Below are 24702 nucleotides of genomic sequence, written 5' to 3'. Positions count from 1 at the left end.
CAGCGATGTGAAGGGCAGGCTGTGTTCCCCCGTGGGGAATCGCGCTGTCTGCAGCCCTTTCACTGCCTTTCTGTTGGGTTTCAGGAGGCCCCACGCACTTGACCAAACAGTCAGGATCGTCGGTGTCTGAGCGGGAACGGGATCGGGAGCGTGAACGTGAGAGGGAGCGTGAAAAATCCATCCTGGTATCCACCACAGTGGAGCATGCACCCATCTGGAGACCCGGTAGGCTGGGGAGGAGCCTGGCTCTACATCCCAGGGCCCTTGCTGGGTGCAGGTAGGGTTGGGACTCTAAAACAAGGGGCTGAAACCCTTGCTTGTGTTTGCCCCCAGGTACAGAGCAGTCCAGCAGCCGTTCCTCCTCGCACTCTCACAGCCACCAGCACTCTCCCGTCTCGCCCCGCACCCATGAGACCATCCAGCAGCGCCCCAGCGTGCTCCACAACACCAACATGAAGATCATCTCCTCGGAGACCCCCACCCCTTCCGTCCTGCGGTACGTCCCCACGCCACGCTCCCTGCCCCTTGCCCGGACTCCTTCCAAGGGGAGATGTAGTGGCTAATTAATGAGCACCACGCGGGCACCTCGGAGATGCAGCAAGGGTTGTTTGGACCTTGTGGTTTAGTGGAGGACGTGTTAGTGTTAGGTCATAGGTTGGACTAGGTGATCTTGGAGGTCTCTTCCAACCTCAATGATTCTGTGATTCAGTCTCAGCAGGAGCAGGACTGGGGCTAACAGGGAAGTTGTGATGGGGAGGGATGGGTTTTGGTACGCTGTGTCTTTGCTTCACCTGGTGGCTTTTACTGCTACCAGGAAAGAAAGCAGGATGTGTCCAAGCACAGGTATCACTGCTCTTGCTGAAAGCTTCCTGGTTGTGGCTTTATGAAGGTGTATGGGCTTGTCCCATGGTTTTTTTTTTTCCCTCTGGTCAACCATCCAGACCACAGCAAATACCCCGTGGACCATTATTTTGGCAGGCAGCTGGGTGGCAGAGGTTTCATCCGAGCCTGCTCCAGCATGGGCCAACTCTGTGCTCAGAGCAGCTTCAAGTACCTCAGCCAGGCAGGGCTAACACCTGGGCTAAATGCTTGGGCTCTGCCAGCTGCTTAACAGCACTCCCCTTTCACCACACGCTCATCTTTTCTTCATCCTCTTGTCGCCTTCCAGCTCCTCATCCACCACTACCACGTCGCCGATCCGCTCCGCGGGCTTCCCCTCGGCCTCCGCCCTGCGCTCCTCCATCGGCGCGGTGGACGGCTACGCAGCCATGATGGACCCGGCCGTCCTGCAGAAAGAGGCCTCGAGGGCGCGGGAAGGCAAGGCCGAGCGATCCCAGCCTGACAACAACGTGTTCACCTCAAAGCTGCCCAGCGGGGCCGCCCTCGAACAGTCGCCTTCGCCTATTAAAGCCATGGAGTCGAGGCCTTTACCCGCCTCCGGGCCCGGTTCTTCTCATCACTATAGCAGAGGACAGGGGAAAAGCCAGCAGCACCATCACCCTCTGGACCAGCAGCACGCAGCCTCAGGCCCCGAGCAGCACAGTAGAGAAAAGAGTCAAAGTAAACCCTTCTCAATGCAGGAACAGGAGCTCCGAGCACTCGGTAAGACCACCACGACAGCGGCCAACTTCATAGATGTGATTATCATGCGCCAAATTTCTTGCGATAAGGGGCAGCGAGAAAGAGGCTCGCTAAGTAACGACTCCACTAGCGATGGTAAGAAATTGGAGGGGAGGGGCGAGACAGCTGTGGCCTGAGACTGATTTGATTTCGTTATTTCGTATTTTGAGTTGCACGTTTTGGCTATTGGCTTTGTCAGCTCCCCGAGTGTGCTTGTCCCGCTCCCTCCCAGTTGTTACGTTATTCCAGTCTTTTATTTGTGTGTGTCTCAGGGATCTTCCCTTCTCCCACACTCTCTTAGTTTTTTTTTCCATTGCCAAGCCCTGTTTTGCAAATGTTGTTCAGTTCCTGGTACTGCTTTTTACAGACAATAGCAATTTGCTAATTCCGATTTCCCCATAATTAGCAATTCCCAGGCAGTCTGTACGAAACAGTTGCGGGTAATAAATCCAAGGGGCTAAGATGAGAACTGGGTGTGTGAGCGTGACAGGGCTGCTGGCCACCCGACACGTACGGCCCCACTCGTGGCTGTGCCATCCCCTGCAGGATCCTCGTGGGCTCAGGGGCTGCAGCAGGGGTGGCACGAGAGGGAAAGGTGCAGAGAGCTGCCATTTCGTGGGTCGTTCCCCCAGCAGATTGCAGGAACCACTGGCTGCGATCCCACGTAGGACACAAAAGCAACAGGAGGAGTTTCTCTGGATGGCAATGGGCTGGACTCAAGGAGGAGTCGATTTGTGATGGGGCAAAACTTCCCCCAGAGCACCCATCTGGGCTCCCAGCAGCAGGCAGCACACGGGGGCAGGGGGTGGCCTCTTCTTCACATTGCAGCATCCACCAGGGCCTGTTGGCCACCAGAAGGCTTCGGGAGGGTCGTGGGGGCGAGGGTGGCTCCCCCCAGCACGTGCCCATGCCAGAGCAGCACAGTCCAAGCTGCTCCCTCTGGGGCAGGCAGGGGCAGTGGGGCAGTGGGGCAGAGCACACCCCGGGCACCGGGGCCTCCCGGCAGCACCGCGGGTCCCCTGCCAGCTCAGCCTGCCATGGGGCAGCTTCTAGGAATTGAGCAGAAGGAGGTTGAAGGTCTGTGGAGGCAGAAGTCGTGTTACCAAACCCGCTGAGCTGGCAGGAGGCAGCGGGTGCCTCCTCCTGGTCCCCTGGGGCCTTTGCCCCTGGTGGCTGGAAGCATGACCCGGCTGTGCCTCAGTTTCCTCCCTCTCTTGGAGGATAATGTTCGTCTTTCATTCCAGCTCTGCATGTTTTGATGGAGTTTGTGTCCATGCATTGGGTTTAAAAGGCAAAAAAAGGTCAAAGAGCCTTCTTGCCCCTGCAGCAGGGAAGCCTGCTGTGTTTGCAGGAGGATCCTCACACCACGCTCCATTTTCAAGTCCCTGCTGTTGGCATCATCGGGGCTTTTTTTGAGATCTGTGCAGCCCCAGGGGACCATACATTCAGCCAGACCTGCCAGGCCTCTCCTGGTTTCTTTTCTGCCCCCTTTGCTGCCTGTACGACTGCCCACCAGCGACCACGGCCGCAGCACCAGGATTTAACGCCCTTCTCCCTTTCCCCAGGCTTCCACGGTGGCTACAGCCCTGAGCGGATCGAAGCGGTGAGTCCCGTCAGCTCGCCCAGCCTGTCCCACGAGAAAGGGGCCAAGCTGCTGCAGGATGCGGACAAGGGGCACGGGGAACACGACCCGAGGCAGAAGCAGCAAGGTGAGGGCAGGGACCGGCGGTGCTCGGCGTGAGCCTGAGGCTGGCACGGTGGGCTTGGTGCCCCGGTGCTGTACCAGGATGGTGTTCGGCCATCGAGGAGGGGGAAATGGGTGGCACCTGGCTCCAGCTCTGCTCTTTGTGCCTCCTCCAGCCTCGCTGAAGGCCTCGGCCCCCGAAGCAGCCCACCTGCAGCACCTCCGGCAGCCCGACGGCCCCCAGTGCCAGCCCCTGCAGTCCAGCCAGAGCGTCAAGGGCATGAACCAGCGGGTGGTCACGCTGGCCCAGCACATCAGTGTAATTCACCTGGTTTTCTCCTTCCTCTGGGGTGCACAGGGAGGAGGGAAGGGCCACATCCAGAGCCGATGTGAAATACATCTGGTGGGGAGGGCTGGGGGTGATGCTGGAGACCTCAGCACTGCTGGCCTAGGGCTGGAGAGAGCGGGGTGCATTGGGCACGGTCGTTCCACGTCCTTGCATCAAAAATAAAGCCCCTCACAAGAGCTACTGCTGGCAGGAGGCAGAAATTACAACCCTGCAAGAACAAAACCTGCCTCATTCCTTCCTGGTTGCCCATAGTTATGCCCTGCAAAACAAGAAGTAGAGACCAATTCTGCTTCTGACTCAGTGGTTTCTTCTAGGAGGTCATCACCCAGGACTACACGCGCCATCACCCTCAGCAGCTCAACTCCCACATCCAGACCCCGGTGTACTCCTTCCCTGGGGCTGCGTGCCCCGTGCTGGACCTGCGTCGCACCCCCAGCGAGGCTTACCTGCAGCAGCAGGAGCACGCAGCAGCCTCCAGGATCTCCCCGCAGAACGAAGGAGGCAAGAGGTGAGCTTAGGGAATGAAGCCACAGTGGATCTGCCAAGCCACGGTGCAAACCCTGCCTCAAGTGGCAGGGTTTTTTTTTTGCCCTGTGGTGCCTCTCTTGCCATACCTGTAGTTCTAGAGGTGCTTTCTAGACCCCATTAGAGTCTGTTTGTGATCCCTTCACAGTTGTTCAGGTGGGAAGGGACCTCTTGAGATCCTCCAGTCCAACCACATGCTCAGGCAGGGGCAGATGGAGCCAGTTGTGCAGGGGCCAGTTGGGTTTTCAGCATCTCCACTGATGGAGACCTCACAACCTCCCTCACAACCTGTACCAGTGCTCAAGCACCCTACAGTAAAAAAAAAAAAATAAATGAATTGTTACCTTGCATTGAGGTAGAATTTGATGTGTTTTGGTTTGTGCCTGTGGCCTCTTGCCCTGTCACTGTCCTCAGTCTCTGGCACTGAGCTTTCAGACCACAGATGGTGCAAAAAAAAACAAGAGAGAAGCATGTTTACCATTGGTTCAGAGTTAATTTTCTCTTCATCAGTCTTAGTGAATCAGAGGCTCATTGCACACATGCCATGTCTCAACTCTAATTGCCCATTTAAAGCAACACCTTTATTTCTTTTAAAGTCACTTCTAAATCACGCAGACAGCAGCGCGAGGAAAGTCTGGTTGCTGTTGTGCTGAGTTGGAAAAAATGGGAATCTTTGCCTGGGAATCCGAGAAGGGGGTCTGTGCTCCCACCCTCAGTCCAGCGGTTCAGTGAGACCCAGATGTGTCCAGGGAACAGGGAGGTCTCCAGACCTGTGGTTCCTTGTCATTGTGTGATTATTTCCCCAGCTCTGCATGGTCTTAGAATTGGATTCGTAACATTAGGGGAGAAAGCCCAGCCCTGGCCACCCAGAGATGAAAAAAAAAAAAAAAAAAAGAGAAAGAAACCACAGAAAGAGCAAAGACGTAAATTCCCAGAACTGGCCGTGAGGAATTCCTCACGGACTCGACCCTGGCTGCCTCCCAGGCACCGGCTGCACTTGGAGGGCTGCATCCATCCCCTCCGGGCTGCCTCCGAAGGGATCGGGATGCGCCGTGCACCAGGGGGACGCTGGGGCTGAGCCAGAAGGTGCCAGGGCTGCCCCCTCGCATCTCCTGGGATATTTGGGGCAGCTGCTGGCTGGCCTGCTGCCTGGAAATGTGGGCCACAGCTCAGCCCTGCTCCGCACGCCTGTGGTTCAAAACATGCCCGGGGCTGCGCTGCTCCAAGGGGCTCGTGTCAAAAGGCGGCGTGAGCCCGCAAGGGTGGGGAAGGCTTGGCTCTTCTCCCCGCAGTACAGCAGGCTATTTTAGTCCTTCCCCCCAGCCCCGTGCGGAGACAGAGGATGTTGCAATAAACCGATTGCATCTCCCCAGGTCCCCGGAGCAGAGCAAAGCTTCAGCCAGCGGCGGGTCGGACAACTGTATCGAGCCCGTCTCTCCACCAGACGGCGTGGGAGAACCAGAGCACGCCAAGAGCGCCACGTACCCGATCCTGTACCGCGAGGGCGAGCAGATGGACCAGAGGTACCACAGGGCATGGGGATGGTGGTGACAGCCTGGGGATGTGCCCAGCTCCCTGCTCGCCTGGACCAGGAGGACAGCCAGCCTTTGCCTTGCCTTAAGACACAGCCCCGTACCTCTTCGCTTGGGGCTCTCCCCTCCTCACAGCTCCCATAATCCAGCAGCAGGGGCCATCTGGCTACCGAAACCTTTCTGAGGAGCTGGCCTCCATGCTCATCCTCCTCCTAGACATACAACCACAATTTTGGCCCAATGCTCTGCACTACAGCCCAGCCACGTCCCGTCCCCCTTTGTCGCTTTATCCCAGCAGCCCCCCTGCGTCCCCCCAAATCCCCTCCCCTGAACGCCTTCGCCAGTCCCAGCTGAAACATCTCACTGTAGAAATTGTCTCCCTGAGTGTTGGGCTGAGCAAATCTGCTGGTAGGGAGCTGAGCTTTAGGTCTGAGAAGGGCACTTAGTTGGGCTCGCTCATTGCCAGGTGGGAAGTACTCAGGCAGAAGATTTTCTCTTGCATCCAAAAGCAGAGTCACATCCCAGATCCTTACACAGCTGTAAGGGTGCTGCAGCTCTGTGCAGTACATTCATGGGAGGGACGGGGAGAAAGGTTGGAAATCCCAAATATCTCAGGAGCCCCAGGCTGATTAGGAAGAGTTGCCCTAAAGGAAGAGGCCTCACGAGGTGGGACTTTGTGACTCTGGCCTTGCAGAGGTTGCTGATGGCTTTTTGCTTTGCAGGATGGGGTCCAAGTCCCCAGGAAACAACACGCAGCCTCCAGCGTTCTTCAGCAAGCTGACGGAGAGCAACTCTGCCATGGTGAAGTCCAAGAAACAGGAGATCATCAAGAAGCTCAGCACGACCAACAAAAATGAGACGGAGTACAGTAAGGACATGTGGGGAGCGTATATGGGGGCACTAGGGGGAAAGCTTTGAGGACACATTAAACAAGGGAGATTTGGGAACGGGTGCTGCTGCGTTACAGGCTGGGAGCTCCCAAAACCATCCCATGCTTTTTTGGGCAGTGCAAGTGCCAAATGCTTTTTAGGTTGAGCCTCCCCAGCCCTGCTGGTGCCAGCAGTGGCGGTGTGCATCTGGGAGGTTTCCCAGCCGCGCATCTCCCTGCTGTGGGGCTGTCAGTCTCACCCGTGTGGCAGTGTCAGATAACCTCAAGAGGAAGGAAATAATGAGCTGAGCATGGAGGAGACTTAAGAACAATTGATATTTTAATGAATGGCCAGCCAAGCTGAATCCTCCCTCCTTGAGATGCATCTCCCCCAACCGTTACTTTAATCCTTACATCAATATTGGTATAGCTCTGTAAAACTAACCAGGCTGGCTTATATTAGAAATTCAGCCCGTTCATTCATTAACCACTAATAGAGTAGATAGGATCATAATTTAATTTAGCCCAGCATTATACAGTCAATACTAATTCAATTTGAATCCATCTTACAACAGCTGCATTGGATAAGAGCGACCAAGCTGTCTCGTCTCCTGGATGATGTTACCATGAGCCAACAGCATTGTTATGCCCCTTTGGGGACATGTGGCTGAACCCTGTGACCCTCCACACATTTCCTTATCAAGGGAAAATATACAGAAATAGGAAACACCTCTCATTTGATGAGGATTTCTGTTATTCTAAGGAAAGCGATATCCAAGCCAGACAGCTCAGCTAAAAGGGAAAATATTGATTTAACATTTCTTCTCCTCCTCCTCGCCCTCCCCACTGCCCAGACCTGCTCCCTGGATGTGGGGATGTGAGCCTTTGGAAATCCCATAGGCAGGAGAGGCTTTAACTTCACAGAGCTCGTAATCTGCAGGGCCAGAGGGAGGGAGGGAGGGAGCTGAGCTCTGAGCGTGGACATCACCCTGGGTCTCTGGGCTCTGCTTTTCTGCCCTTGCCCAGCTGGTGAGATGTGCCTGCTGTGGCCCAGGCGGTATTTATGGTCCCAGCCAGCACCCGCAGACCTGCTCCTGCTGCTGCCAATGCCTCGGTGCTGTGATGGGCTCAGCGAGGTCTCATCAGGGCTGGGCCAGCCTGCATGCACTGCTCTCCGTACTGAAGAGCTTCTTTGTTTTTCTCCAGATGTTGGGCAGCCTGGGACAGAGATTTTCAATATGCCAGCGATTACCGGAGCAGGTAACTCTCGCGCTGTCTCTGTACCGTACCTCACTCCATGCAGAGCTCACCGCTGGGACGAGCAGGAGGCTCGGTAGATTTTGGCATTTCCTTGTTTCGTTGTGCTGTAATACCGAGCGCTGTGGCTGGTGAGAGAGTGGAGCCCTGGTACTCTCTGTAGCTCCCAGTGCGATTCCTCTGAAAGCCTTGCAGGGTTTGAGGAGAGGTTAAAAGCTGAGCTGAAGGGCAAAGCAGGAGCTGAAATGGGGGGTTAGGGGCTTCCCGAGAGGCACCGCACCCTCCCCAGGCCTGCTGCACCCGTGGCTTTCTGCCCCGCTGGGAGAAGAGGAGAGAGAGAGGCTCAAGGAAGGGGTTTTGGCAAAAAGGGGCCGAAAGCAGCCCCATAGGGTCGGGCAGGCAGCGTGGGCTTCCCAGACATGGGACGGGCCAGCCCGAGGCAGGAGGGTGGCACGGAGGCTGTTGAGCTGCTGCCATCTGCGTCCTGCACAGCTGCAGAAATGTCGGTGTGGGCACACAAATGGCACCAGGAGAGCCTTCTGCGGGGTTTCACAGCAGCACCCAGCCCTTGCCATCTCATCTGTGTGAAGGTCCCGTGGCGTGGCTGGGGCTCTGGGACCAGGCTGCTGTCCCAGAGGGCAAGAGGCACATCCTATACATCCTGCCTGCCCCCATCACCCCCGGGGATCCAGCCCTGCCAGCAGCGCAGCTTTCTCCAACGAATCCCCACTGACGAGTATTAATTAATACTTAATCAAGTATTAACACCCTCCTACAGCGGGGACGCCTCCAGGTTGTTATATTAATAATTAAGAGGAGGAATGACCAAGGGAAGGAGCCGGGGGCTGCACAGCAGCAGGGGGGTGCCACACACCGGTGCCGCACGCGCTTCCCGTGCTGGTCTGCATCCGTAGCATGCTGATACGCCCTGGGGTGAGATCTGAGCCCCGGCCTGGGGGCAAGAACTTGTAGGGTAGGGGCCAAGGACTTGTGGGGTAGGAGGGCAAGGACTTGTGGTGAAGGGGGGCAAGGACTTGTGGAGTAGGAGGGCAAGGCAAGCCGTCAGTGGTGTCCTCCTTGGGAAGAAGTGGCTCCTGCCAGCAGCCGGGACCCGATGGTCCGTGGCAGACGGAGTTTAGGGGTGAAGCCTGACCTCCCCAAAGCCTCCCCTGGTTAAAGCTGCTCCTGCTGTGCCGGAGGGAGGAGCAGAGCGTAGGGAGCCGAGGAGCAGGGTCTGGCTGGAGGGGGACCCAGGGAGACCTTGCCCCTTTGCAGGACAAGGGGAGCCGTCCCTTTGTGAGCGGAGAGGCAGCGATCCCAGCGCGAACCCCCCCAGGACGGGGCGAGCTGGGGGGCTGTCGGGGGGCTTCCCTCGCCAGCCCGCTGTTTTTGTGTCTGTATTTTGCCCTTGCTTGTTCCCTGTAACCGCCGCGTTGGGAATGACGGTCGCGTGGCTGAGCCTAGTGCCCTCTGGTCCCTGTGCGGCGCTGCACCATAACTGCATGGCTTCTGACACTCACAACCACTCGGACACCACCACCTCGCCTCTGCAGCCTGTCCCGTAGCCACGGCCGAGCCTGGGAGGGGGCCCTGGTCCGCCGCGGGCCCCCAGCCCCATGGGGAGGAAGGGAGTGGGATGGGTGAGGGGCTTGCGCGAGGAGGGCTGGAAGGACTCTGCCCTCTCCCCCAGCATAGCCTGGTCTGTGCCCCTCTCCGGGGGCTGCTTCCCACCTCTTAAGCCAGGGCACCTCTTTCCCATCCAGTTCCATGGGGTTTTTCCAAACGCCCCCTCTTCCTACCCTGTCTCTTCCTCCATGGAAAACTGCCCCAGCCTCAAAGTTCTCCGCACACCTACATTTACAGACCCCAGGGGGGGTCTCCTCCTCCCCATGCACTGCTCCCAGCCGGGTGGGGAGCGCAGCCCCCTTGGTGCTGCCACCCCCCTGGGGTGCAGCAGAGACCCCTCTCCCTTTCCCCACTTCTTCCAAGCCCTCCCCAAGCCCCTGGCCCCAGGCAGACATACACAGCGCTCCCTTCCCACCGCCAGCCCCTGCCAAGCCCTGGGGTGGGATGGAAAAGGGAGGAGGAGGAGGAGGAGGAGGAGGAGGAGGAGGAGGAGGGGGGCCAACCCGCGCCGAGTGCTTTGCAGAGCTTTACAGAACAAGATGACAAAGTTTGTTGCTTTGCGAGAATGTGCTGACTGTTTGTTTCTTCCCTCCTCCCTTGTCTCCTTTCTCCCCTTTCCCCGTCCCCCCATCTTTCTTCTCATTTGGCCCCCCCATCTCCCGCCCCCCTCTTTCCTCCCCCTCCCGTATCTCCCAGGGCTAATCAGTTGTAGGAGCCAGTCGGTCCAAGAGAATTCCAGTACCAACATGGGGTTGGAGGCAATAATTAGGAAAGCCCTAATGGGTAAATATGACGAGCAGTGGGAAGAGCGCTCACCTCTCAGTGCCAATGCTTTTAACTCTCTGAATGCCAGTGCAAGCCTGCCCGCTGCTATGCCCATAACTCCTGCTGATGGACGAAACGAGGACGTGCGCTCCTTGCCAGGTCTGCAGCCCTCTCCACCTTCGCTCTCTCTGTGTTATTAATTCTCAGCCTTTGTTTTTTTTTTTCCCCTTTTGCGGGTGGATTTATTCCCCCTCTGCCCTGCCGTTTTTGTTCATTTTGGTTTTCTTTTCTCCCTGCCCCAGCTTTGAGCTTTGTGAATCCGCTGATTAATCCTGGTCTTGTTTGATGTTAATTTAATAGTCTCGGAAGGTGCTGTTGCTTTCTCTAAACCACTGACTGTGCTCTTTCCCCGTCTGTTACAGTTTTTTTTTTAATATCTCCCTTTTTTAAAATCACGTAAAGGAGGGTGGGGGAACCCCACACCCAAAAGACCAAAGCCATAACCTAAAAGAGCCACCCCAAACCGCCTGTAAAACCCCCTCCCGTGCCCAGCACACCCAGCAAAGCGCCTTTTGCTGTGCCTCGGCCCCGGGCAGCAGGAGGGGATGCCGGGTCCAAGCAGGCAGCGCGTGCCCGGAGCTGGGCTTCCCAAAGGACAGCCGAGGGGACACTGGGCAGGGTCACGCTTCCCTCCCCACCCTAGGCTCAGGGGTGTCAGGACAGGGTCTGGCTGAGACAGACAGGGCCTGGAGTGAGAGGAAGAGCTGAAGGGAGCCCGAAGGGACAGGTCAGGGATGTCTTCAGAGACCAGGGCTGGAGGCGAGCCCCTGGGTGCTCGGAGCCTTAGCACCTGAGGGCCCCAGCCGGGCACTGCAGAGGGGTCGCTCAGCTTTGGGGGGCTGGAGCAGAGCCAGGAGGGTCATTCTGCACACCCCCAGCTAAGGAAGGGAACCAGAGACAGGTCGGGGAGAGCTTTTGTCCCTTGCACACCCACTAAGGGCACAGTGGTGCCGGGGGCAGCCTCAACCCTGCGTGATGCTGGGGCAAAGCCGCGGGGACACGTGTTACCATCCAGGCCAGCTCAGAGCAGGCGCTCCCCGGCTTGCTGCAGAAAAGCTTCTCTGGCCACTGCATGATCCCAGCAGCTTCTTCCACCCGCGCTTCCCTGCGCCCGGCAGAGGCTGCCCAGGGCCGGTGGGGTGGGACACAGAGCCCACCCATCTGTCCATCCGTCCCCCTTCGGGAGCTTCCTCCTGCTTAGCTGGGCTAACATACCCAGCACAGGCTCTTTTGGCCCTTAAGCCTTTCAAAATCTGGCTGATTTTGCTATAAGAACTGATTAAGGACCACAGGGACGGGGAACACACTCGGGGCGGCGGCACCCTCGTGGCCACGGGGTCCCTGTATCTGGCCACAGCGTGTGGCACGTGGATCCCTGTCCCTCCCGCGCCACCACCCGCAGCTGCAGGCTTTCAAACCGCGCGTGGTGCTGGGGAAGCGCTGGGTGCATGCACTCCTCCCCCCCTCCCCGACCCCAAAAATCCATCGCGGCCCGGATCCCGCGACCGCCTCCCCGCGGGCCTTGGTGACGAGCGGGCGCTTCTCTTTGCAGGAGGAGGGGGAAAGCCAAAGATCGCTGCCAGGCCCAACAGCCGCAAGGCCAAGTCCCCGGCGCCGGGTCTGTCCTCCGGCGAGCGGCCGCCGTCCGTGTCCTCGGTGCACTCGGAGGGGGACTGCAACCGGAGGACGCCCCTCACCAACCGTGTCTGGGAGGACCGGCCGTCGTCCGCAGGTAGGTCCCGGGGGGGCCACGTGTCCCCACAGCAGCCCCCTGGGTGAGCCCCACGGCGCTGACCCCCCGCTCTCTCCTCCCCACGCAGGCTCGACGCCGTTCCCCTACAACCCGCTCACCATGCGGCTCCCCAGCGGGGTGGTGACGGCGGCCCCCGCTGCCCCCCTGCCGCAGGGGACGCCCGGCAGCCAGCACCACGCGTGGGACGAGGAGCCCAAGCCCCTGCTCTGCTCCCAGTACGAAACCCTTTCGGACAGTGAATGAAGCGAGCCAGGGGCAGGGAGACGGCGACCAAACCGACAGCGCGGGGAGCGAGCGAGCTGCCCGGGGCGAGCACCGAGCGCCCCGGCCCCGCTGGCTCTCACGAGCAAAGACGCAGGAGCAGAGCTTTTTTTTGGGTTTTAATTTTTATTTTTTTTTTTAACCTTCTTCTCCCAACCAGCCAATTTGGGGGGGGCGACAACTTTTTTTTGTTGTTGGTTTATTTTTCCTTTTTTTTTGTTTTGTTTTGTTCTCAACATCTGGAATTTTCTGCATCCTCTTCAGTCTAAAAAAAAAGAAAAAAAAGCCTTAACGATACAAAACCCAAGGATCCCACCTTCGTCCTTGCCAGCATGGCTGAGCGGTGACCCTGCGCTCGAGAGAGGGACTGAGCGGCCACGCACGTCCCGGGGCCGCGCGCACACGGACGCTCTGCTCCCACGGCGCCGAGTGAGGGGCTCCATGGGGCTGTGCCACGGAAACACAAAACCTTGAGACGGTTTAAAAAAAAAAAAAAAAAAAAAAAGATTTAAAAATGTTGAATAGGATCAAACCCAGTTTGGTTTCCCCCGGCTGATCTGAGGGTGGGGAGCCCATCGTCCTGGCCGCACGGGATGGGACGCGTTGGCCTCAACGCGCTTTGAACGCGGCTGGGAGGAGCAGGGGAGGGAGGGAAGATCCGTTTCTGAAAAAAAAAGCTGGTCCCTTCGGTGATGGATATCCCGGGCTGCAATTGGAGTGGGAAGAGATTTCCCTGGGGGGGGCTCGCGCGCTGCCTGGGGACGGGCTTGGTTGCTTTAAGTGCATTGTTTTCTGAATGGTGAGAAAAGGCAATTGTAAATTGTATTGGTCTACAGGGTATATTTTTGATACCTTCAGTGAATTATGTCAATATTTTACGCAAGGAAGGACTTAAACAAAACACAGTATTACATGCTGTAAAAGAGGTTCTGTTCTTACACACAGGCTTTGATGTGTTTGTCCATTGTATGGAAATGTTTAAAAAAGAAAAAAAAAAAAGGTAAGAGTGATCCATCAAAGTTGTCTGTAAGTCAGGAGAATGTATGAACTTAGATTTAAAAAAGAAAATCTTGCCATGGTTGCAGGGCCCCCCGTTACACACACCTCTGCTAATTCAGCAGAATCCATTTGCTGGTTGCAGTCGTTGATTCTCCAGAGCCCTCCAGAGCTGGCCGGGTGCAGGGGCAGCGTGGGCAGGAGGCCGGCATGGCAGGGAGTTCACAGGAAACTTTAAAAAAAAAAAAAAGAAAAAAAGAAAAAAAAGTTTTTATTGTATTTTTGTGATACACACGAATGCTCTACTTTACATTATTTTTTTTTCATTCCATGATGTTGGATCATATCTGCAGTTACATGGTTAAAGAACAAAATATTAGACTTTTTTTCATTCACTTCTGCTTTCTCGCTCTGGGGGAGAAAAATGGCAAAAAAAAAAAAAAAAAAAAAAAAAAAAAAAAAAAAATGTATTAAATGCTTTGCATTCTATACGCTAGAGGAAACAAGACCACGGCACAGACTTTCCGCCTCTCCCGCTGCGGGGGGAGCCAGCCCGCGCCGCCTTCCAGCAGCTCTTTGATCCGCCGCGTATCAGACAGCGAGGATCGCCTTGTCACGTTCTCGATGGTTATTTCTTTTCCCCCTGCAATGTTCCCAGGGTGATTCTGATTTCAAAGCAAGAGAATGATGGTGTTTGTTGTTTGTTTGGGGCTTGTTTTTTTTTTTGTTTTTTTTTTTTCCGTTTTGTTTTGTTTTCCGTTTTTTACAATGTACAGGTTTTTAATGTTCATCAATGTTTGTGTCTTTTCTGTTGTGCTTTTTTTTTTTTTTTAAGAAAAAAAAAAAAAAAACGAGACAATGCACAAGCGATGTGGAAGTCTTTCAGTTCCCAGGTTATTGCTGCTGGTGTCTTCATGGCTCTGAGATGTAAAGCTAACAGAGCTGATGTCTGGGCATAACGCTATTAAAGTGTCGCAGATTTTGCTGGGATCCAAAATTCGACCCATCTTCAAAGCCGCCTCCTTAACCTTTTCAGACAGAGAAAAAAAAAAAAAAAAAAAAAAAAAAAACACAACAAAGAATAAAGTTACCACTTGGCACAGTAGCAATACTGTGTGCTGCTTTGGTGTCTTGAGGAGAGGCCGAGCCAGGGGCAGGTTGCTGCTGAAGAGCGGATGCGGTTGGCAGGGCCACGGTGCCCAGAAGCGTGGAGGAGCGATGTGGAGGTGGTGGAGCTGGCGTGAGGACAGCCTGGCTCATTTTCTCCATGGCTGGGGCTCGCTTTCTCCACCGAGGGGACAGCCCCGGCTTCACAGGCTGTCCCAGCACCAGCCCTGGCTGTGGAGACGGTGCTGAGCTCGGGCGGCGGGACGAGGCGCGGGGCTGCCGGCGCTCCCTCACCTTGTGGCTCACAAAGGGAGGCAGTGGGTGACATTTGGGTTCCCCACCCTTGGTGTCGCCCTCACAAGCCCTGTCACCACCCAACCGGGGCAGTTTTGTCCCCTTCTGCCCCAAGGCATGGCCCCTCGGGACATCCCACACCAGCCAGAGGTGATCCTGAGGGCTGGGCTGGGCTCGGGGCCTGCTGCCTGAGGTGGGGAAGGGCAGCGAGGAGCTGCTGAGGCACCACCTCACGCCGCCATGCAGCAGGAGGAGGTTACACGGCCCCATTCTCTTTTCTTTGCCCTTTTCACCATGGCTTCATGTGCCTGAAGGAGGGGTTGGAGCTGGTGGGGCTCGCCCAGAGGCCTGGGAGCACTGAAGCGAAGCCGAGGCCTGGCCCAGGGCTGCACTGTGAGGGACTCGCTGCATTTTCAAGAGTGGTGAGAGGTTTGTGAGGTACTTTTTTGTCGTCGTGGGGCTGATGGCTGTGTGGGCGTGTGGCCTGTGCAAGGCGGTGTTTTGAGGAGGGGTTGGTGGTGCCACAGGGCTGGAAGGGCCTTGGTGGCAGCGGTTCCGTGCTGGAGGTTTGGCCCTGTGTGGGGTACGCGTGTGGGGTTGGCTTCAGCGGGGTCCTGCCTTTGGGGAAACCTGGAAGCGGGGAGCTGCTGCTCCTCCAAGCCACAAACACTGCAAGCGACACCTCCCCGTCCTGCCCTCATGTCCTCCTGCCAGCCAAAGGCTCTGTTTTCACGTGCTTTTGCCCCAAATCACCCAAGTCGTCGTGCTGCCGGCCGTGATGCATCCCCATCCTGCAGCCAAGGAGGAGAAAGGCACGTTAAGCTGTTAGAAAAACAAAACAACCCCAGTGTAAAGGTAACGTTAACCGACTTTGTAGTTTGTACAAACTGGCAAGCAAATTATTGGGCAATTTATTGTTTCAGCTGTACCAAGGGGGGAAATATCTATCTTTTGTACAAGCAAATTGTGCATAGCTGTTTTGAAGTGAGTTGTATGATAGACGGGGCTGTACATAGAAACCACAAGGTGTAAATATTTACGCAGCTTGCTCTGAAGGGGTGGTTTTCTTCTACTGAAGGTGAAGGGTTTGTTCACTGTTATTTTGCTCAGCGCGCCCACCAGCAAGCGGTGTGGGCAGCAGTGGCCGAACACTGCCTGACTGTTTAAATAATAAAAAGGCAAACAAACAAACCAAAAAAAAAAAAAAAAGCTTCTTTGCCAGCAAAATACAGCTCTCCTGCTTCTTTCCGTGCGTAAGCCCAGGAGGAGCCAGTTGATGCCGCAGTATGGGTGGGAGCGGGGCGGGTTGGGGACCCCGTGGTGGTGGGGTGCAGCTGGGGAAACCCCCGGCAAAATGGGCTGAGAGTAGGGGAAAAAGGGCTGCTGGTGGCTCTGCAGGTGGGAGCAGCGGTGTGTGCCCCGGGCTGGCCTTGGCACTGGCACAGCGTCGGCCCCACGTTGCATCGTGTCCCCCCCAGGACCCAGCGTTGGTGCTGGGGCTGCCCGAAGGACCCTGCCCCAGGTGGGTGAGGGGGGAGCTTGCTGGCTGGAGCCCGAGGGGCATCGCACGCTTCTCTTACAGCTTGCAGGTGGGTGCACTGGCTGAGTCACAGCCCCCTCTTTGCCTCGGTTTCCCTATCTTTCCCCATCATTAATGTGTCTCCCAGCAGCCTGAAGCATCTCAGAAGAGGGATTTTTCTTCTTCCCCTGTTTTTATTTTTCTTATTTATATTTTCATTTTATTTTACTGAGCTGCTGCCTGCAGCTCCCCAGACATCAAACAGCCCCCGGGTTCTCCTGGCAGCGGGATGTGTTTGGCCACCGAGGCTTCTTCCCCCGACCCTGCGTGCCCCAGACTGTTTTTGTTGGCTTTTCGCAAGGGAAACAGAAAACTCTCCCAAAACAAAACAGCCTCCTGGAGCTCTGTTTGGGCCTGAGGAGTGGGGAACGGACCCAGGGGCTGGGGGACCCTGGGCCCCAAGGATGGCTCTGGGACCCCTTAACCAAATGCCACCAAATGCACCCCTTGGTTTCGATGCTCCTTGAATATCAGCCAAGAAAAACAGTGTTCAGCTGTGGTTGGAAAAAGAAAAAGTTCTGGTGGTGGATAAACCCTCCCAAGCCCTGTAGGGAATTACTGGGGAAGCTAATTAGCTCTACCTAATTAACAGCTGGGACAGAAGCGCTGGTAGCTGTTTGCTGCTCTGGATTGCTTTACCCCTGATGTCCGTCCCGTGGGTTTTGGTTGACTTTGGCTGGGGCCGCAGCCATCAGACCCCCACCCACGTCTGTACCCACAGGATTATTTTTTGGCATGGGAGGTTGTGTTGGAGGATGTCTGGGGGCTGTTTGGAGCACGAGGGTTTGTGCTGCTGTCTCAGAAAGTGGCCCACAGGAGGAAAGGGGCCTGGGGCTGTGCTGCAGGGGGATGTGGAGGAGGTTTTGTTTCACAGGGCAAGTGGTGAAGGGGAACTGGCTTCCCGCTGAGGTGCTGGGGCTGAGGGATATGTGTGTGACTGTGGAACTTAACCCATTAGAGGGCTGTTACCGGTTTTGCACTGAGACCCTTCAGCTGCCTTTTCTGTGGCTCAGAAATGGGTTTTACACGTAATAATAATAATACCATTTTCCTTCTCAAAGGAGCAATGGGCATCTGTGCTTACAGGTATAAGGCACAGCATTTAGGGTGCTTAAAGATCCATTCAGGCTGCCCCAAATCGTGGGGGATGCTCCTGGGCTGTCTGTGGTCCTGTGTAACCCCGTTTCTCTGTCCGGGTGCTCAAGGTGTCCGAAAGGCTCCTGTCCCTGGGCTGGAGAAGGATCCACGCCAGCCTGAGAGCCCTGCCAGCACCCAGGCACAGCGAGCCTACAGCTGCATGCACGAGGTAGAGATGTGCTGGCTCCTAAAGCCTGAAGGTCTCCGGGCCCAATGAGAGTGGTTTCTGCTGAAGTTCCTCCTGGAAAGCCTTGCTGCTCGGGAGGCAATTAGAAGTTAATAAATAGCACAAACAGAAGCCAGGCTGTTCAGCTTCCCGCCTCAGGATTTCAGTGGTGATGAGGGCTGACAGCAGTTGCCCTGTTCAATAATTCACACTGATGCTGAAGGAACAGAAGGTGGGAAAACGCTACGTTCAGGGCCAGCACTCATGATTTAATGATGGAAAACTTTAGGCCTACTTGAAAAGCTCTTACATAAGGAGATGAAAATGAAATGGGACAAAAGCAGATGGCTTCAAAAACCAGCAATAAAGAAAAATGTCAGAAACCCAGACTCACTCGGGTTTTGGTTTGGTGGCAAACAGGGATTTTTGGAGGGGAGAGGAAACATAAAAGATGTTCCCTGATGGCTTTGCCCTGGACAGAGGCTATAAGGAGGTGCAGGAGCACCGTGACCTTCTCCTGGTGGTGAATTGATGTTTAGTTAGGATGATGGGGCTGGTGTTTTCCTTCGTTTTCTTTTATTTCGGAAAGAATTAAAGCAAGAGGAAGATTATTTTTTTTTCAGACAGGCCTGGACGAGTCAGAAGAACCGTGAGGAAACGGAGTGAGACAGCGGTTGTCCTCCCTGCATCTCTGTGCTCCAGCTTCTCCATCGCCCCGTGCGCCCCGCTGGTAGCAGGAAGAGACATGGCTGTGGCACCCAGCAATGGGCTTAGTAAGATAAATAAAAACAGGTAAAAACACACCAGAATACAAAGGACACTTGTCCCTGAACCTTCACAGGAGGCAGGTTGTGCCCAGCAGCCCCTAAGCAGAGCACAGGATTGCAAAGTGAGGAAAAAATTGGTAATGGCTCCTAGGAGCCCTGAAGCAGGAAGCGTTTCTTACCGTCCTGGCAGTGGCAGTCTAAATCACTGCTTAGTTCTTGTGATTTGCCATGAAATTATGTATGCTCTCTGATAACGGTGCGGAGGGCTGAAGAGATGATTTTGGCAGTTGATGAGATGTCGCAGGCTGGCGAGTGGCTTGGAAGGAAACCAGAGAGCCTTTTGATGCATGCCTGGCTCTTATCGGTGCTGGGCAAGGGCACGGGGAACTTTGGCTAATGCTGTCTGGTTTGTGAGCCCAGCCAGGGAGGTCTGGGCTCGCATGAAACTTGGGAAAGGTGTCACTGTGCGCGTGTAACAGCTGAATTAATTGTCAGGTTTGTTTATCCTCTCATTTTTGGCCTCCTGTAATTACCAAGCGGAGTATTTGTCAGGGCTCCGGGCAGCGGAGTGGCAATAAATCACTTGCCACTGACTGGAGGTTGAGCAGTGTCTGAAGCGAGGTCAGTGTCACCGCCAGTACAAGTGCAGTGCTCTCAGCTCCTGCTGTCAGCCCCTGTGAGCACAGAGCAGGCAGGATTACTGCCCACGGCGCTGCCTGGTGATGGATTCTGCCACCTGCGTGGCACAGAGTAGAGCAGCAGCCACGCATCGCTCCTGGTCTGTACTTTTGAAGAGCACAGGGTGCTTCCCTTCGCCAGGAAGGGTGTGAATGGTGCGAATGTGGTGTGTAGAGAGCAGCAAGGAGCTACTGCTATAGGGTGTTCTGCTTTGAAGCCAACGCTGCTTTAAGCTCAGCAGGGTACTTAGAAAAAGCAGCAATTGTCAGTGAAGCTTGATCTTTGGCCAGAGATTTTTGCTGCCCTCACCCAGCTTCTTTTTGTATTTATTAGTCATTTGCAATCTGTTTGATGGCTGGCTATGTGCCAGCTGGGAGAAAACTCTGGTGGTAATGCTGAGGAGATGGCAGGGGCAGGGAGCGCCACCACGCTCCCATCCAAACGTCTGCTCCCAAGGACGCTGCGTGCTGGCTCAGCGCGGTCCCAAACTCTGCTCAGAGCAGCTCCACCGTGCGCACTGCGACATCCCCAAATCCGCTCTGGTGAGAGGCAGATGCCGAAGAAGTGTGAGCTCCTCTTTTTGTGAAAGGCTGGAGAGCAGGCAAGCAATCCTGGTCTCGCTCTGCCCGAGATGCAGGGAATGTTTGCTGCTGCTGCTTTGTCCCGAGCCCTGTAGAGAAAGCGCAGTGGCTGCCAGAGGTCAGGCCCAAGGAGCCTGGCCGGTGCGTGCCTGGAGGTGGGCGCCAGGTCTGGAGCTGGATTCCAGTTGGACCGAATCAGAGCTTCTCCCCACAGGGATGTTAATCCTGGGCCTTGGGTTAGAGCCATCTCCAGCTTTTGTGGTTTTGGAATAGAAAAAGAGCTCCGTTCTGTTCAACAAATCCTTATGCCCCGTGTCCAGACCCAGATGACAAGTCACAACCATTTCACGTGGTGCTGGCCCCTGAGACGTGAAACCCATCTCACTGCCCTGCACTGGGCCCACTTTTAAGCGACCAGGCAAAGTTCAGTCCCCGTGGGCTGCCGGAGCATCCTGCAGAGCTGCTCCTCCATCCACTGGAGAAGGAGAAACCAAGCGGCAGAGGCTGGAACCATGCAGCAGAGGTTGCTCCTGGGTCTCTGTGCAGGAGGAACAACCTTTTTATTAGGTCCAGATGTTCCTTTCTGCCCCGGGCCGTGCTGGGAAGTAAAGCAACGTGTGTTAATGTTGGCTGGAGGAGCCTCGCTGGGAACAGGCTTGAAGGAAGCGGGGTTTCTCCTGCCCCCCATGTTCTGGGTGCACCAGGGCGATGGGCCAGCTGGGGCCGGCACAGGAGGCACAGGCACAAGCGATGGGGGCGATCTGAGCAGCCCTGCTTCTTTCAGTGACCAAGAACCTCCCAGCTGCAAGCAAGGCTTTAACCAGCCACCCACCTCCCCAGGTCTTTCTGGTAGCCACTCGGCCACTTCTGCTGTCCCCAGGCCACCAGCAGGTGCAGGAGGGCCAGCACAGAGGAGCTCGTGCTTCCTTCTGGGCAACGTCCCGCCGGGTTCGTGGGGCGATGCGGTGAGCTGCTCGCTGTGCAGGGAGGACTGTGCGTGAGGGGCAAGGCTGCGCTCCAGATGTTACTCCTCACCATTAGGCAGTGTTTAAAAATATAGGAGATTTTTTTCTTTCTTTCTTTCTGAGTGCACATCGAGGAGAGACCTTTGGAGGGGGTGAGCAGCAGGGAAGGGGCTGGGCATGGGCACGCAGCGGGGCTCTCCCCGAGCTGGGTGCTCGCCCCTCTGCCAGCGGAGCTTTGCCAAGAGCTGCACCCAGCGCTGCTGGAGCCGGGCTCAGCTGGGTCCCCAGGGTCCAGTGCCAAGCCTGGAGGCTGTCGAAACACGTGGCTCGTTAATAGTGCGTTCGGCTACGGCTGGGGCTTGCGCACAGGGCTGGCGCTGCCAAAATGTTTACAAGTGCTGGGGGACTCGCAAAGGGCCCAGGCTGCAAAGTTGAAGGGCAGAGCCAGAGGCAGAGCAGCGCTGTGCTTAGCAAAGGACCCCGAGCCTGGGGTGCTGCTCGGCTGCTCCCCACGTTCTCTTTGACAGTGGGCTCCCGCTGGAGCTGAAGGGGGTAGAGATGCTCAATTCCTCTCCCTGCTGATGGGGAGTGGGTGGCTCTGGGTGCTGTATCTCCTGCTTCCATCTATTTTACAGGGTGAAGCCCACAAGCAACCAGCCAGAGATGCTTTAAGAGGCCTGTGCTGCTGCCATCCCATAGAGCCCCACAGGAAGCTGGACCCAAAGCTAAAACCCAGTTTAGGGCCAGCTCTGCACCACAACGTGCTGGTAGCTCCATGGCACCCGCCCGAAACACAGCAGTGGGCACCAGCACCGTGGGAGCATACAGGCACTGGGGAGCCCCTTCCTAAAACCATCCTACAGCGAACGCCCTGGAGGGGCAGGTGCTAAACAAACTCAGTCAGAAGCACGGCAAAAACCCATCTGTGAGTGGAAGAGGTCAAAGAAGAGTACGAAGGCTTTTATTTCCTGAGGCATTTGTCAGTAAGACAAATGTGTTTTCTTAAATTTGCTGCGTTCTCCTAGCTGGCCTCCCACCCAAATGGCCTTCCACGAGCATAAAGCAGGGTGTTGGCTTGTGTCCTTTGTAATCCAATGCTTGTGGACTCAGATGAGGAATTGGTTGGATCGCTGCTTATTATCAGTAAGTGGGGCATGCTTAAAAGAAATGGGCAGATTTCAACACTACATCTATAGCTGGTTTCCTGCCGGCATGTTCCTCTTGCCCTTATTATTTATGTTAAAATGATAAATGGGGGATTGATGGTTCTAGCTGGTTTATGAATAAGCAGATTTTTTCACTGCAGAGCCCCAAGGGAGGGTAACGTTTCGACAATCCCCCATCAAAGAGAAGTTTGTACTCACGTGTGCCTGCATGCATGTTTGTGTATGTGTGTGTGCGCATTGCTTGTTCATCTACTGTGTTGCACTTGGGGTGCTTTGCACTGTCCCTCCTCTGTGCACCCCTACTGCACGTCCTGGTGCCACTTTAGGTTTCCCAGAGCACGTGGCCCCTTGGCATTCCCACCCAAAGCAGGGCACCTGGAGCAGCTTGATCCCCAGAGCGGTGGGTGATGTGCTGGGGGGCTGCATGGCCAGGGAGCAAGCACAGTGCTCTGCGTGGAGCAGTGGGCCCCTGACTGCAGTGGTCAGCTTGGAAAAACCCTGATCCCATTTGTATTTCAAGGAGCTGGAAATAGCCGCTGGTCTCAGGATCTGCTTGTGAGAGAGGAAGAGCCCCAGGGAGCTGATTTGGATGTTTATGTGTACAGAAATGTCTAATCACCGGGCTAGGATGGGCTCAGGAAGGGAATCTGGAGGTGGTTAACTGCAGAGGAGGATATTTTTATGCTAGAAATGTGCTGTCCGCCTGTTTGCCGGGTAGGAAGGATACGAGGAGCATCAAAGGCTTGGCAGGACGAGCGTTTTCATCCTCATAGATGTGAACTCCCTGTCTGCCTTGGACTCTGAGGCGTGGAGCTGTTTGGATCCAGCATCATTATTAGAAGCAGAAAATGGAGCTCATAAAAACTCCATCCTTACGCCCCTCAAAAAAACAATTCCAGGACCCTCTATCCTATTTGAGAACAAACTATTCCTGCATCAGTTGCCCCCTGTGGCTGAGCATGTTGTCAGAGGAAGGGGACTCGGTGCAGAAGCTGTGCAGGGCCGGGCAGGTCCTGGCCCTCTCCTCTGCAACGAGCCAGGAGAGGCAGGAGCAGGCAGGAGTCGGGTGCCAGCGCTTATCTGCCACTGGTCTGGGAGCTACCGCAGTGCTGCAGTGACAGCCTGCCACCCACCCACGTCTGCTCCCCACAGCGCTGCCTTTGGTGGCCGTTCAATGTCCTGTGCCGCAGCAGAGGCAGTCTGTGCCTCAGCCGAAGCATGCTGCTGGTGGTTCCTCTGCACAGGCACAGGCCTGTGACCGTTCTGAGGACTGTGACACATCTTTCCTGATGTTTGGTACTGCCTAGATCTTCCAAAGACACTTCTGTGGGTCCAGGCTGTGACATTGCCATCTGCTGAGCCAAAGGAGCAGAGATCGAGCCCAAGGCCTCGCACGTGGCAGTTCCAAGCTGGCAGACTGGCAGCGGGGTTTTCCTACTCCAGTATCAGGTCGGGTTCTTTTTCTGTCAAATCCCTTCACTGTTTGTTGGCTGTACATAGCTGTGGAGTTAGACTGATAAAGGCGTAGGTGGAATTGGGATCCCAGCATGTGGGTTTTTAGTATTATTAATTTGTATCTGCCCATTATCAGCAACTTCTCTAGGTGAGGCTTTTGGCACTTCAAACGCAGCATTCGTGCTGTCTGTAAAACCAGCCTAAACCTTTCCTTCTGTTCATAAAGGCATCTCGTCCAAGCTCAAAGTCCATCCATTATAACTTCAGCACCTTGTAATCCCTCAGAGATATGTGCAATTACTCTCTGAAATATCCCAGGAGCAAAACTAATACCAAGCATCATCTGCTTAAATTTACAACATCCAAATGGCACAGTAAAAGCCACTAGGAGTTAGCTCATCAGAGTGCGCTTGCCAAAACACATATCCTGCATCTAATACTGCTTTTGCTTCTGAGGATTTAGCTGCCACCTCAGGAATCTTCTTTGGACGGCATTCATGTCTTACGGTTTTATTTAAATAACAGGAGTGGATGCACGTGTCCTTCGTCTGGCGTTTGAGTTTCGACCATCAAACTCGCCCAGTCTGTGCATCCCCTGCCTTTGCTATGCTGTTGCCATTCCTCAGGTGCTTGAGCATGAGCATCTCCCATCCTTCATCCTAGGAGCAGTTCAGCCATAATTTGTGTCAAAAAAACTTGGGATGAGGACAGGGGCATTTCCCGTGCACCTGAAGCAAGCCTCTTGCGCAACGTGGCTCTCCTTCTCCTTTCCATTCCTTAGCATTTAACAGCCGTTTTCATCCAAGCCTATTGACTTCATCCCTATAAATCCAATATGGTTTTTCCATAAGGATTAGTGTCAGATTCTCCCTGCAGACATCTTAGGTCTTGGAAGACAGCTGGGAGCTCTACTAATAGCTGGCTGGTGAGCCCCAGGCATTTATAGCAATGGGTTTAAAACATATTTCATGGCTAGGCAGGGTTTTAGCCCTGATGCAACCCATCTGCCTTCGTGATTTGGAAAGCCAGGAAGTAGCGTGGGTCCTGGTAGTGTACGAGGATGTGGGTACCTGGCCATGAAAGAAGCATTACGGTGGTTCTGCCTGCCCTTGAAGGTCATGGAAAAGCTGGGAGAGGAATTAACTAGACTGAGCACCAGGGCTTCATAGCTGGGTAGAACAAGATTGAGCAGGAAGAGGGAAATTTAAGATGAAGAAATTGTAAAACTGCTGATCGGTAAAATCTTGAAGAACAAAACGGCCTCTGCAGGAAGCATGAGTTTCGTGCCCTTTGCCTGAGTCACTTAAACTTCCACTGGGCACACAGGACAAAGCAGGTGTCAGGTCATGGCACTGCCTGTATGGGTCCACAGCCTCCCAACCTGGGGCAGCTGGGCTAAATCCCATGGGCGAGGGAGGAAGACACCAAAAACATTCCCTCTGGATGGGAAAGCAGCATTAGGCACCAAGAAAATGGGTAAAGAAGATGAACGAAGCTCACATACATCAGCA

At 55.2% G+C, this 24702-nt stretch overlaps 1 protein-coding gene across 14 annotated transcripts in view; it reads left to right on the top strand.

Annotated features, from left to right (window-relative positions):
- The window catches only part of NCOR2 (nuclear receptor corepressor 2), a 222326-nt gene extending 208795 nt beyond the window's left edge, over nucleotides 1–13531 (top strand). For 6 of the 14 annotated variants that reach the window (XM_032198739.1, XM_032198738.1, XM_032198735.1 and 3 more), the window contains exons 36-47: nucleotides 85–225; nucleotides 334–496; nucleotides 1169–1716; nucleotides 3186–3329; nucleotides 3481–3623; nucleotides 3968–4161; nucleotides 5552–5701; nucleotides 6433–6578; nucleotides 7785–7838; nucleotides 10158–10385; nucleotides 11839–12018; nucleotides 12107–13531. In XM_032198739.1, coding sequence (XP_032054630.1) covers nucleotides 85–225; nucleotides 334–496; nucleotides 1169–1716; nucleotides 3186–3329; nucleotides 3481–3623; nucleotides 3968–4161; nucleotides 5552–5701; nucleotides 6433–6578; nucleotides 7785–7838; nucleotides 10158–10385; nucleotides 11839–12018; nucleotides 12107–12282 — 2267 coding nt within the window. In that variant the 3' untranslated portion in view covers nucleotides 12283–13531. The remainder of the gene's footprint in view (nucleotides 1–84; nucleotides 226–333; nucleotides 497–1168; nucleotides 1717–3185; nucleotides 3330–3480; nucleotides 3624–3967; nucleotides 4162–5551; nucleotides 5702–6432; nucleotides 6579–7784; nucleotides 7839–10157; nucleotides 10386–11838; nucleotides 12019–12106) is intronic. The other 8 variants (XM_032198747.1, XM_032198744.1, XM_032198743.1 and 5 more) reach the window with 4 other exon arrangements.
- Nucleotides 13532–24702: the final 11171 nt, after the last annotated feature.

The sequence above is a fragment of the Aythya fuligula genome, chromosome 17, assembly GCF_009819795.1.
Source record: "Aythya fuligula isolate bAytFul2 chromosome 17, bAytFul2.pri, whole genome shotgun sequence".
NCBI lineage: Eukaryota > Metazoa > Chordata > Aves > Anseriformes > Anatidae > Aythya > Aythya fuligula.
The sequence above is the reverse complement of the archived record's forward strand: the minus strand, read 5'-3'. Positions and strand labels throughout refer to the sequence as shown.